The 14,326-nt window shown below is 35.9% G+C and overlaps 1 protein-coding gene across 3 annotated transcripts; it reads left to right on the forward strand.

Moving 5' to 3' along the window:
* Nucleotides 1-6,447: 6,447 nt before the first annotated feature.
* Nucleotides 6,448-11,132, forward strand: LOC141644267 (uncharacterized). Of its 3 annotated transcripts, none has more exons than XR_012543983.1 (2): nt 6,448-7,249; nt 7,353-7,868. XR_012543983.1 is itself a non-coding variant. In XM_074453753.1 (2 exons), the coding sequence occupies exons 1-2, from the start codon at nt 7,151-7,153 to the stop codon at nt 11,036-11,038; spliced, it is 336 nt and encodes a 111-aa protein (XP_074309854.1). In that variant the 5' UTR covers nt 6,691-7,150; the 3' UTR covers nt 11,039-11,132. The 3 variants fall into 3 exon arrangements, 2 of the variants coding, with proteins under 2 accessions (XP_074309854.1, XP_074309853.1); XM_074453753.1 differs by lacking the exon at nt 7,353-7,868 and adding an exon at nt 10,802-11,132 and having other exon boundaries at nt 6,691-7,249; XM_074453752.1 differs by lacking the exons at nt 6,448-7,249; nt 7,353-7,868 and adding exons at nt 10,544-10,697; nt 10,802-11,132.
* Nucleotides 11,133-14,326: the final 3,194 nt, after the last annotated feature.

Below are 14,326 nucleotides of genomic sequence, written 5' to 3' on the forward strand. Positions count from 1 at the left end.
TTCGCCGAATATTGGATTACTTGTAAAAAATGATTTAATACTTCTTATTTGGAGCTTAATCAAATCGAATAGGAAGCTCATGAAGCGACCCCGGGTACAGAATTAACTCGGACAAAGGGAGTAATCATTCCCAAAGCTCCTGACATGGGTTACATAGTAACTCGTTTAGGCAATACAAATAAACACTCACTTTAAATGGTTAAATAGTATGACATATCATCAGCGGTGGATCTAGGGGGCAAGCAGGGCGGTCGTCCCAGCTGGCGGACAGAAATTTCGACGTTTTTAGTCAAAATATTCCAACTTTTTTTGAGTTTTTCTTAAACCATTACTTGTTCGACCCCGTTGGTTTCAATTTCTGGCACGAATATGGTAGTAATATATTCATTAAGCTACATGGAACCATCTCAACCAATCCGCGTCTGAGTATAAGGGACTCTTCGGATTTGAACTTGGTCATCTGGGCCACCTCTAATTACCATGCAACTATCAAAGTATCAAACTATGCAAGAGATTCCTGATACATATGTCCTGGATTGGTGTTTGCACAGACAAGGCTCAAAGTTACAAAAGGAGATCCAGTATGCAGTGGCGATATGTGCAGTGTATATGATATGGCATCAGCGCAACAAATGCAGACATGAAATGGTTCTACTTCGTCCTGAGTGGCTTGCAAGAGGGCTCATGAACGACATGAAAGCTAGAATAAGGGAGAGGGATAAAAACCAGCTGAGAATAGATGATATGGAATGGTTAGAAAGCAAGAATCTTTTGTAATTTGATCATATGAACTCTGTATATTGATATCCTTTTATTTAATATACTTACATTTTACCAAAAAAAAAAAAAAAAAGTCGTGTTTTATTTAATATACTTACATTTTATTCTGCTGATGTTGGAAACAGAATCGACAGTTCTACTCCTATAGTCCTATATCTTAATAATGAGATACTCCATATAAGATATACGCACTCTAACTTGCATCTAATATGAGAAAAGTCGTGTTTTCACTAATTCGACTCTAGAGGTCTTAGGTTCAATATGGAAATACAGCGGTGTTAAAACTAATGAGGAAAAGTTTTACGGTTTGTCTTTTTTTTTTGATTAATAAGTAGGGATAAACCCAGAGACCTACAGCGAGTAGAGTCCCACACAGAAAACACAGACACTACAAAGACGGAGAACAACAACACGTATTCAAACACCAAGACGAAAGGTCGTTCTTTGTGCTATCCTTTTCTCTTTCCATGATCTCATTGCTTTCCAATTATTTAACCAATCTTCTAGGGTGTAGGGTAGATTTTCCTTCCATGATTTGCACCACAACCCAACTCTTAGAAACACCTTATCTAATATACACGACCAGTTAGGTGTCTTGTTCTCGAAAATAGCCTCATTTCGCAATTCCCAAATAAGAGTAACTATAGCAATGAAGAATTGGGTTTGTCTAATTGTTCACTCAAGCTCAATTTGGTTAGGACTTGGGATTCTTGCAATCTTATGGCAACAAATAATTTCCTAGAAAAGTATTTTCCTCTTAATCAAACGTAGACGCAATTAAGGATTTCCAATTAGTGCATTGTGTGTCAAAATTAATAAGTCTAAGCAATAAAGAAGAAAAGGACGATCTTTCAATGATTACTCCCTTTGTCCGAGTCAATGTTAAGCGGGGTCATCTAGTCGAGTAAAACTAATCCTAGGATTAGATTTAATTCGTTGTTTATTTGTTGAATAAGTTTAGCAATTAGATTTAGTTGTTTAAATGTTATGGGTATTTTCGGATTTTCTAATATGTTAATGGTGGTTATTTATTTTCCGACATTTCTCGCTGTGGAGACAAAATTTCTGGTTTTTGTAAAGACAATGATGCTCTGTGGTGGGGAAATTTAACTACACCCCATATTATGTTTTTTGATTGGAGCGACGTTTATTTAAGAATTGTTGATTGAATCATTAGGGTTCGGTTTTTTTATATGAACAACGGCCATTAACAGTAATTATTGTAGAAATATTTGCTGAATGACACAAATTACATTAATAAACATAATTATTGCTGAGTTAGTCTCCCTAAAGTACAAATTCAAAGTAAACTTATTTAACAAAGTAACTTATTTGACCAAAATTTCAGCTACCTGAATTTTTTTTAGGTTCCATTTGACACAATATTTCAGATAACTTATTTAACAAAGTAGCTTATTTGACCAAAATTTCAGCTACCTGAATTTTTTTTTAAGTGTTTGACAATTAACTTATTTGGTCAAATAAGCTACAAGAAATGGAATGTTATCAGATACTGAAATAAACTATCTTTCATTTATTACCGCGCCAATATATAATACTCCCTCTGTTTTTTTATTGTCATTCTCACTTTTCGAGATACTCACTTCTCTCTTCAATATCTATCAAAATATATAACTAAATATATATGTTGAAATGTATACTTATATTAAAGCTCTATTCGTAAAGAATTTTATAGTGTAATTTTTAGAATTTTTCGACCAATATATTTTTGTATAATTATCATATCTTTTACATCATATTATCAAAAAATCAGCCGGTCATTGGTGCCCATGGCCTAGGCATTGCTCGGCCATGGCTAGGCAGTGCTCGGTCATTGGTGCCCGTGGCCTAGGCACTTGCTGCTCATGGCCTAGGCACTTGCTGCTCATGGCCTAGGCAGTGATCGGTCATTGTGCCCGTGGCCTAGGCAATTGCCGCACATGGCCTAGGCAATGCTCGGTCATTGGTGCCCATGGCCTAGGCATTGCTCGGCTATGGCTAGGCATTGCTCGGCCATTGCTCGGTCATTGGTGCCCATGGCCTAGGCATTGCTCGGCTATGGCTAGGCATTGCTCGGCCATTGCTCGGTCATTGGTGCCCATGGCCTAGGCATTGCTCGGTCATAACATTTCAGCTAGTTTTCCGAACTTTTTTTTTTATAATCAGTTATCTTATCAATTAGTAGTTTTTTATCTTTCAGTTAACAATACATCGAATAGCTTGATTCGAACCCATGTTTTTTTTTTTGGAAAAGTTCCTCAAGTGGTACCATCTCGTACAAGAATGTTGAAGTGTTGAAGTAAATGATGTCGCGAACTGTAATATAAGCTGCTTCATGTCGAAGTCAGAATCGAGTTGCAGCTCGATTTCCACGTTAGATTACCAGCATGGAACAACTCCTTCCAATATTAGGCCACATTGAAGTCATTAGAAACCGTTGCTTCTCCACTCTGTGGCTCGATTTCACCAGCAATTGTTGTAACTCCTGGCTCGATTTTATATAATTGTCGTCCAATATACTTGCATCGCTGATTATTTATTTTCAAGACATTTCTCAGTATTGTGTCGTCTTAAGAATTTCTGGTTTTTGAAAAGACAAGGATGCTCTGTAGTAGGGAAATTTAACGACACCCATCTTATGTTACTGTATCTTATTGGGGTTCGGTCTTCGAGCTTTAGTTTCAAAACCGAGTAATAATAGGAGTGTTTAGAGTATGCTATGAATCCGTTTCAGAGTCTAATTAGGATTCCGCAACTGTTTAGGTTCCTAGATTAATTAAGGAAATTAATAATAATTCTGTATCTGTTAACGAAACTGATAATGATTCCTAAATCCATTGTAGGTCGTTATGAGAGCACTATATAAACTCTCATAATCCATCTATTTTATTCATCCGAATTTTGAATACTCTAAAATCAGTAATCCCTACAACAAATTCCAAACAGACGAGATTAGAAAGATGGGGCAAACGATTTCCAACGAGGCTGAGGCCGAAAATATAGGAATTAAAATACGTGAGCATATGGAGGCTGCCTTAGAATACTTCAACAGCAGCCAGGTAAATAAATTTTGTTTCCTCTCATTCAATTTAAATAAATTCGTACATATTTAATAGTTATCGATTGTTATTAATTGTGGTACATATTTTGGTTAAACTACAGGATGATGGCGAAAGATATGAGCTTGTAGAGGATGGTCTTATTATGGCAAGGGGTTTTACGATGGATCACCTTGATAGGCTTGAATTCAAGGCTAAGCAAAAAGATTGTCCAACCGCTCCACTCGAGACTTTCTTTGCCGAGTTGAGTTTTTTCCCGCATTTGAGGATCGACTCTTGTGTAAGGTTGGGGCCTAATCAAGAGCTACCATCAGTCGATATTTCTGAGTTGTTAGATTAGATTAAGTTATTTAGTCGTTATGAGTTGTTAGATTAAGTTTAGGATTATTTAATCCTATGATCTTCTTTGTATGTTAATGGTGGTTATTTATTTTCCGACATTTTTTGCTGTGTCTAAGGAATTTCTGGTTTTAAATACACCAATGTTTATGTTATTTGATTGCAGCGACGTTTATTTAACGATTGTTGATTGAATCGCCATTGGGGTTCGGTTTTCGATATTAAACACGGACCATTAACAGTAATTATTGTAGAAGACGAGATACCAGTGATTATGGTTGCATTACCATATGAAACACATTTGCTACGTCAACAATTGCATTTGAACTAGTGTAAGACAACCAGTAAAATTATTGTACGGAGTAGTATTTAAGACGATCACAATTCACATCTTCATAGAATTAAAAGTGAACTTTAAATGTAAAATACATCCTTGCCCTTTTTAAGTTTGTTGTTAAACAAATTAATTACGGAGTATAATATTTTATTAATTTAGTTAAGGTGTTTCACAAACTCATAACACTCGGTGTCGCTTTAACACTTCTCATAATAATTACGGAGTATATTATAGTAAACTGATAAATTATAGCTACGCCGACCTGTCAAATTCTTACCCGGCCTGAAAACCCGACCTGGCCCATTTTTCGGTCAAGACTCGAAAATTTCGACCCGGCGACTCGTTCGACCCGAACCCGAAATCACCTGTTATGTTAGCATCGAGACCCGACTCGTTGGGTCAGAGGTAAATCAATTTTTTTTATTAAAATATTAATATTTATATATTATATTTACAAGATTAATTAAAAAATAATTATTTTTATACTTAAAATTACAAACACAATTAAAAAGCCAATTTTATATAACTTTTATAATATTTAATAATAAAATAATTATTAAAAAACTTTATTTTAATAATTATATCGATATTATTACCTTCTGTCTCATTGAAGACGGCCACTATCCGTCACAAGCTGAAGACGGATAGTGACCATCTCAGTAAATGCAAGTGGGAGGTCAAGTGAGAATATCCATTTCACTCCCACTTGTACTATCCATTTGCATTTTGTGAGAAAGACACTATCCGTATTCAACTTGTGACGGATAATGTCCGTCTTTAATGAGAATTTGTGATATAATTAATGTTAAAAATTGAATATGATGAAAATATTAATTTTAAATATGTTTTACAATTTTTTAAAAAAACGTTAAAAAAAGGTATAAATTATTTAGTATTTTTACCCTAACCCGACCTGTATCTGACTCTACGTATTTGACCCGACCCGCATTCTTGGGTGAAAATCAGATACTTGTCACAAATTGTTTAATATTTTTTATTTGGGCTGAAATCCTAAATCACATTTGCTGAATCACTCAAATTACACTCAACTACAAATTCAAGGTCCAAGTTCTAACTCCCCATAACACAACTTTGTTGATTTAGGCTCCGTTTGCCGCGAAATTTCAAGTAATTTATTTTACAAAGTAGCTTGTTTGATCAAAATTAGAGTTACCTGAAATTTTCTAAATGTTTATTTGTGGCCAAATAAGCTAAGGCTCTGTTTGGTAAAATTGACTAAAAAGGTACCTAAAACCTAAAAAGGTACCTGAAACCTGATAAGGTGACTGAAATTAAAAAGGTACCTGAAATGCTAGCTGAAAATTGAAAACTGATAAGGTAGCTGATTAATTGTAAAGTGTTTGGTAAATCTAAATGAAAAGGTAACTGATTTTTTGTAAAATGACATAAAAGGACATTAATAATTATAATAAATTAATTTAAATAAAGGATAAATATGTAAAGTAGAACATTTCAGCTACCTGAAACTTTAAAAAGCTACCTGGAGTAGCTTTTCATTTCAGATACCTGAAAAGTCATTTCAGGTACCTGAAACGACTTTACCAAACAGCACTAGGTAAAACAACTACCTGAAATATTAGTCAAATCAGGTTGCTTGGTCAAATGAGATACCTGAAATGCCTTGCCAAACATAGCCTAAGTGTTACTAGAATAACATTTGAGATTTAAGATACCTCAAATAAATTATCTTTTATTTATTACCTCTCCAATATATAATATTAAATAATTATCATATACTTTTACATCATTTTACCAAAAATTAGCTATTTTTTCAGCTAATTTGCCAAACTTTTTTTATAATTAGTTATCTTATCAATTATTTTTTCAGCTTTCCATTACCAATATATCGAATAGGTTGATTAGAACCCATGATTTTTTGGAAACGTTCTTGAAGTGATGTCGCGGACTGTAAGCTGCTTTCATGTTGAAGTCATAATGGACTTGTAACTCGATTTCCGCGTTAGATTACCAGCATGGAACAGCTCCTTCCAATATTAGGCCACATTCCAGTCATCAGAAAACGTTGCTTCTCCACTCTGTGGCGCGATTTCACCAGCAATTGTTGTAACTCCTGGCTCGACTTTATATAATTGTCGTCCATTATACTTGCATTGCTGATCTTGCTGATTGTCATATATTAAAAAAAAAAAAAACAATTATAAAAATAAGCAAATAGAGAGAATGGAAAAAAGCGATTTAGAATCGGCATGATTACACGTCTGTTCGTCTACTGATTGATGATTCTCTTCCGCTGTGTATTAAGCACCGCTACCATTTCAGCTTTCTTTTATTAATCTTCGCTGATAAAAAAACAGACCATAAAAAACTGACCTTGTCTTCGAGCTTTAGTTTCAAAACTGAGTAGTAATAGGAGTGCTATTAGAATACGCTATGAATCTGTTTCAGAGTTTAATTAGGATTCAGCAACTGTTTAAGTTCCTAGAATAATTAAGGAAATTAATAATAATTCTGTACTGTTTACGAAACTGTTAATGATTCCTAAACCGTCTGTTAATAGGCCATTATAAGAGCACTATATAAACTCTCGTAGGCCATCTATTTTACTCATCCGAAGTCTGAATACTCTGAAATCTGTAATTCCGAGATTAGAAAGATGGGGCAAACGATTTCCAACGACGCTGAGGCCGAAAATATAGGATTTAAAATACGTGAGCATGCAGAGGCTGCCTTAGAATACTTCAACAGCAGCCAGGTAAATAAATTTTGTGTCCTTCCATTTAATTTAAATTTTTTCGTACATATTTAACAGTTATCGATTGTTATTAATTGTCGTACATATTTTGGTTAAACTACAGGATGATGGCAAAAGATATGAGCTTGTAGAGAATGGTCTTATTATGGCAAGGGGTTTTACGATGGATCACCTTGATAGGCTTGAATTCAAGGCTAAGCAAAAAAATTGTCCAACCGCTCCAGTCGAGACTTTCTTTGCGGAGTTGAGTTTTTTCCCGCATTTGAGGATCAACTCCTGTGTAAGGTTGGGCACTAATCAAGAGCTACCATCACTCGTTTAGTCGAATAAAACAATCCTAGGACTAGATTTAATTACTTGTTTATTTGTTGAATAAGTTTAGCAATTACATTTAATTATTTTGTCGTTATGAGTTGTTAGTTTAAGTTTAGGATTATTTAATCCTATGATTTTCTTTGTATGTTAATGGTGGTTATTTATTTTCCGACATTTTTCGCTGTGTCGAAAAAAATTCTGATTTTTGTAAAGGCAGTGACGCTCTTCGGTGGGGATATCTAACTACGGTTCTGTTTGGTAAACAACGGATAAATATTGGCAGAAACAAATTGTGAAAGCAAATTATAATTAGCATATTCGTTAAAAATGGTTTAATAATGGTTATTTGATCTTAAATCGAATAGGGTAACTCATAAAGTGACATTGGACATGTGGTTGAAAAACTGGCACAAAAATAAATATGACCCGATACGGCTTCCCGAACAGCTCAAATTGAGTGTAAATACACGGTTTTCGGAAATTCAAGTTTTCGGGAGAAAAATGTCTGTAAATCACATGAGAGGGTTCCTAAAGTTAGATAAAACGGCCACAAAAAGTTTCTAGTGTAACAGATGACATCTGATAGTGCCGGTATGTGATGAGCTAGTATCGTCGGAAATTGGATACTTGTAAAAAATGATTAAATACTTCTTATTTGGGCTAAAATTGAATAGGAAACTCTCTTGAAACGACCCCTTGTACAAGGAAGAAAAGATCGGGGAAGAAAAATATTATGATCCGATATGGCCTCCTGAACGACTCCAATTGAAGTGTATAATACATGTTTTTCGGGATTTTACGGTGCCGGAACAAAAATGTCTGTAAATCACAGTGATGGTTCCTAGAGTCGGACAAAGCGGCCACAAATTTCGAGTCAACAAAGCACATTTTAATAGAGCCGGTATGTGGTCAATTAGTCTCTGGAAAATCCGTTATTTGTTAAGAATGGTTTAATAATTGTTATTTGGGCTTAAATTGAATAGGGTAACTCATAAAGTGACATTGGACACGTGGTTGAAAAACTGGCACAAAAAAAAAAAAATATGACCCGATACGGCCTCCCAAACAGCTCAAATTGAAGTGAATAATACACGGTTTTCGGGAATTCATGTTTCTGAGAACAAAATGTCTTTATATCACATGGAGGGTTCCTAGAGTCTGATAAAGCAGCCACGAAAATTTTGAGTTGCAACAAAGGACATCTAATGGAGTCGTTATGCGATTAACCAGTCTTGGGTGGAAATCGAATACTTGTCAAAAATGGTTTAATATTTTTTATTTGGGGCTGAAATCGAATATTATTAACTCCTCAATCACATTAATTTGCTGAATCACTCAGATTATAGTAATAAACATAATTATTCTTGGGCTAGTCTTCCTGAAGTACAAATTCAAGGTCCAAGTTCTAACTCCCCAAAACACAACTTCGTTAAAAAAAACCCTCTCTAAAAACCTAGCCTCCATTATTATTCGGGGGCTTCCATCGATCATCCATCGATGGTAAGCCCCACAAAAGCTTTCTTAAACAACTAATATTATGCAGATCTATCTTATTTTCAATGATAGTCTCCCTTTTGGTGAGATCTGTTGTTCCGTCCCTTCTTTCGGGGTTTTTCCATTTTTTTTGTGGGATTGTTATCAATATAATAAGTTTTAATCGACGGGGAGATTATCAGATTTGTTTCGTGGATGAATACATCAAGACGGCTACACTGTTTCCCTCCATCAAGAAGGATGCAAAGACATCGATTATTCATAGATTCAAGAAATTTATGATTTTGGAGCGGCGGTATCATTACGATATTTAGATAGTTATTTTGAATGTATTTTTTACGTTAGCAATCTTGATTTTCCTTTGTCTATTTGTTATCTTCATTGTAACCTACGCTTAGTTGATTATTAATGAGATGACAATTTCAAAAAAAAAACACAACTTCGTTAATTTTGGCTCCATTTGACACGACATTTTAGGTAATTACAAAGTAGCTTATTTTATCAAAATTACAGTTGCCTGAATTTTTTTTAAATGTTTGTCAGGTAACTTATTTGGTCAAATAAGTTAGCATTTGAAATTTAAAGTACCTTAATTATCTTCCATTTATTACCGCTCCAATATGTAATATTAAATAATTATTATATCATTTTACATTATTTTACCAAAAATAAGGTACCTTTTCAGCAAAATTGCCAAACTTTTTTTTTTTACTTTATCAATTACTTTTTCCGCTTACAGTTAACAATATATCGAATAGCTTGATTAGAGCCCATGTTTTTTTAAAACGTTCCTCGAGTGGTACCATCTCGTACAAGGATGATGAAGTAAATGATGTCGCGAACTGCCGAACTGTAATAATATAAGCTGCTTTCATGTCGAAGTCAGAATGGAGTTGTAGCTCGATTTCCACGTTAGATTACCAGCATGGAACAGCTCCTTCCAATATTAGGCCACATTCAAGTCATTAGAAACCCATTGCTTCTTCACTCTGTGGCTCGATTTCACCAGCAATTGTTGTAACTCCTGGCTCGATTTTATTTAATTGTCCGATATGCTTGCATCGCTGATCTTATTGATTGCTATGTTTACATTATCAGCCACGTCTTAGTAGTTAGTTCCCCTTGTCGTTGACAAGTGACAACAGCGCCTTTAGAATGATTCATCTTCGCTGATCTGGCAATACGAGATAGGCAATAATTACCAAAAAAAAGACGATAAAAAAACTGACCTTGTCTTCGAGCTTTAGTTTCAAAACCGAGTAGTAATAGGAGTGTTAAAATACGCTATCGTCGCTATGTATCTTTTTCAGAGTCTAATTAGGATTCCGCATCTGATTAGGTTCCTCGAATCATTAAGGAAATTAATAATAATTCTGTATTTGTTTACGAAACTGTTAATGATTCCTAAATCCATTGTAGGTCGTTATGAGAGCGCTATATAAACTCTCATAAGCCATCTATTTTATTCATCCGAAGTTAGAATACTTGAAATCTGTAATTCCTACAACAAAAATTCCAAACAGACGAGACTAGAAAGATGGGGCAAACGATTTCCATCGACGCTGCTGAGGCCGAAAATATAGGAATTAAAATACATGAGCATATGGAGGCTGCCTTAGAATACTTCAACAACAGCCAGGTAAATAAATTTTGTTTCCTCTCATTCAATTTAAAAAAAAATCGTACATATTTAACAGTTATCGATTGTTATTAATTGTCGTACATATTTTGGTTAAACTACAGGATGATGGCAAAAGATATGAGCTTGTAGAGGATGGTCTTATTATGGCAAGGGGTTTTACAATGGATCACCTTGATAGGCTTGAATTCAAGGCTAAGGAAAAAGATTGTCCAACCGCTCCAGTCGAGGCTTTCTTTGCGGAGTTGAGTTTTTTCCCGCATTTGAGGATCAACTCCTGTGTAAGGTTGGGCACTACTCAAGAGCTACCATCAGTCGATATTTCTGAGTTGTTAGATTAGATTTAGTTATTTAGTCGTTATGAGTTGTTAGATTAAGTTTAGGATTATTTAATCCTATGATCTTCTATGTATGTTAATGGTGGTTATTTATTTTCCGACATTTCTTGCCGTGTTTAAAGAATTTTTGGTTTTTGTAAAGACAATGACGCTCTGCTGTGGGGAAATTAACTACGCCCATGTTATGTTATTTGATTGCAGTGACGTTTATTTAACAATTGTTGATTGAATTGCCATTGGGGTTCGGTTTTCGATATGAAACAGTGACCATTAAGTCGTTAACAGTAGTAATTATTGCAGAAGACTTGGTAGCAACAATTGCATTTGAACCAGTAAAACTTATGTACAAATTAGTATTTAATTTATCAAAGACGATAACATATTCATAGAATTAAAATTTAATTTAAAATGTAAATTACATCCTTGTCCTTTTTAAGTTTGTCGGTAAACAAATTAATTATAATATTTTATTAATTTAGTTAGGGTGGTTTACAAAGTCAATAACTACCGCTATCGCCCTAACGCTTCCCATAATAATTACGGAGTGTATTATGGTAAATTGATTCCACACTCGATAAATTATAGCTACGCCACTGCGTATGATGGTCATGGTACAATGTCATAAAAGTAGACCTGTCAAATTCTGGCCCGATCCAAAAACCCGACGACCTGACCCGTTTTTTAGGGTCAAGACACGAAAATTTGCAAAATTAATTAAAAAATAATTATTTTTATTTATTACTTAAAATTACACACACAATTAAAAATCCAATTTTATATAACTAAAAAAACTTTATTTTAATAATCAATACATATATATAAAGCAGAAACTTTTCAAGCGATATTAGAGAGTCCAACTTTTTCAGAATTCCTAACAAGAGTAGATTTCGAAACAATTTTAAGAATTCCTAACAAGAGTAGATTTCGAAACAAATTTAATAAAATTATCCTAGTAAAAGTAGATTTCCTAATATTTTAATAAAGTCAACATCCTAATATAATATAAGTAGATTTTACTCTCTTTTGAAATTTACATTTTTAAAATTACTCCCTTTTAAAAAAATTTTTGCTAAAATTACTTCCAAGTTGCATTTTTTCTTAAAATTATTTCAAAACTCCAATTTAAGTGACCTATTTCGTCTGTTTTTGAACTTATTCCCTTTTATGCCTTAGCCAATTTATACTTTCAAAGGTATAACTATATAAACAAATGGAGGGAGAGTTCAAAAACAGACAAAATAAGTCACTTAAATTGAAGTTTTGAAGCAATTTTAGGAAAAATGCAACATAAGGGAGTAATTTTAGCAAAAAAAATTAAAAGGGAGTAATTTTAAAAATGTGGATTTCAAAAGGGAGTAAAATATAATTAACTCTACTATATCTTAAATTTCATTTGTCATACTAACTGAAAAGTTAACTGTTCCGGGTGTAATTCCAGAGCAGATACTTGATACCACTCGTAGCTAGTGGAAAGATGTCCTTGCTTGAATCCTCCTTGCGGTCTCCTGAAACGATGAACAAACTGAGGGCTCGGCTTTGGCCGAGCGTACTCACTCCGACGCTCAAGTCAGTAAACTTAGAGAGAAGTTGTCTGTAACTTGGCTAAGCGTGTATTGTAGAGAGATAAGGAAGATATTACCAGATGAATAGTGATTGTTAGGTTGATTTGTGGATCCTTTCCTCAATGAAGGTTGAGGAGTATTTATAGGCATTCACCTTTTGTCACGTAGTGGCCAGGTGGCTAAGTGGCTATCAGGTGAAAAGACCGTTGTACCCTCGGCCGATGGACCTGTGGCAGGCTCGCCGAGGGTCTTGGATATGAGTACGCGGAAATGTGCCCCGGCTGGCCAGTTGTCTGGCCGGGACCCAGGTGACAGGCCGATGGGCTCCATCGGCTAGACTGTTTAAGTCGTTGACTTTGCTGTGGATACCCTTGACCTTGCTCAATATGTTAACCTTGGTCAGCGGTGCAGAATATGCCCCATCAATTTGCCCCCAGCGTAGTCTATGCCGTGGCATGGGCTCCGATGTATGTTGAGTGTATATTCTGCGCAAGTGTTATGCAAAAATTTTCTGCGTCGGCCTCTTCTGCAGCATCGGCTTGATCATTCGTAGGCCTACTATATCCCCCCTCCACATGGATGCGTAAAGGGTATCCGATGTGGGAAAGGATGTGATGCCGGCCGAGACCAGGGCTGAGAGTGCCGGTTATTTCTGGTTGCCCCCGGCCGGTGTTCCCTGGCTTGGTCGATCATGTGGCCGGCGGAGAGCAGGTGCCTAGGAATTTGGTGTGGAAGATGAACAGGCGAAGAGATGTGAATGGGCGTGTTGAATACGCTTGGTAACTGTAGCATTGATTGACATTCAATCGTTGCAACGATTGACATTCCGTGGTTGCATGTCTGACACGTGTCTGCTTGCTGATTGGTTGACGCTTCATGGGCTGTGTCCTGATTGGTCCTTCTTCATGGGCTTTTCCCTATAAATAGGGCAGTTTATGCCGTGATTTTGGCCATTACTTTCATTTCTTCAAATTTTCGAAAATTTTCTCCCAAAACCTTCATCTCTCTAAATTTTCAAGGGCTTTCTTTTCTTCCAATCTTCGGTCTTCGATCCGGCGAGTGTATTTCTTTAAGGTAATCAAACAAATTTCATTTTATTTCGTTAACTTTGTTGTGAACATGTCTTCTGTTGATGCTGGACCTAGTAAAACTGCGTCGGGAGGCCCTAGGTCTCCTTCTCCTGAAGTTGATCCTCAAATTCTTGAGGAATGGGAGGACTCTGATTCCTATGGCGATTTTGGTGATGATTTCGGTGATGAAGTGGAAGGGCCTCGTCCTAAAGAAGGGGGAAGCGATGCGTCCTGGATCACGGCGACGCTTGTAAGGTCCATCTTGACCGTGCTTGGACTCATAAGCTCGCCAGTTGTTCAGGCGACAAATTTTTCGAGGGCCATTTTTTCTTTGGTAGGGGGTACAAAATTGTTATCCCTGAGGAGGGTCAGGCCGTCTGTTGCCCTCCACCGGGCCATACTGGCGTGTATATGCAGCATTTGGAGTATGGGCTCCGGTTTCCGCTGAATGGGTACGTTATGGCCATTATTAGAGCCATGAACGTTGCCGTTGCACAACTACACCCGTTGGCTGTGCGAACCATAATTGGTTTTGTCTGGCTTTGTCTCTTCAAGGGAGAGGCTCCAACGGTGAATTTATTCCGCCGGCTTCATTGTCTCAAACCATCGATATCTGGCCGCGCCGGATGGTATAGTGTGCAGATGGAGCAGGGTTATGT

The sequence above is a fragment of the Silene latifolia genome, chromosome 2, assembly GCF_048544455.1.
Source record: "Silene latifolia isolate original U9 population chromosome 2, ASM4854445v1, whole genome shotgun sequence".
Lineage (NCBI taxonomy): Eukaryota > Viridiplantae > Streptophyta > Magnoliopsida > Caryophyllales > Caryophyllaceae > Silene > Silene latifolia.

Bases quoted from the DNA above. Each gene is read 5' to 3' on its own strand.
- LOC141644267 (XM_074453752.1), top strand. From the start codon at position 10,596: ATGGGGCAAACGATTTCCATCGACGCTGCTGAGGCCGAAAATATAGGA. The intron at 10,698-10,801 runs GTAAATAAATTT...GTTAAACTACAG, and splicing joins AATACTTCAACAACAGCCAG to GATGATGGCAAAAGATATGA.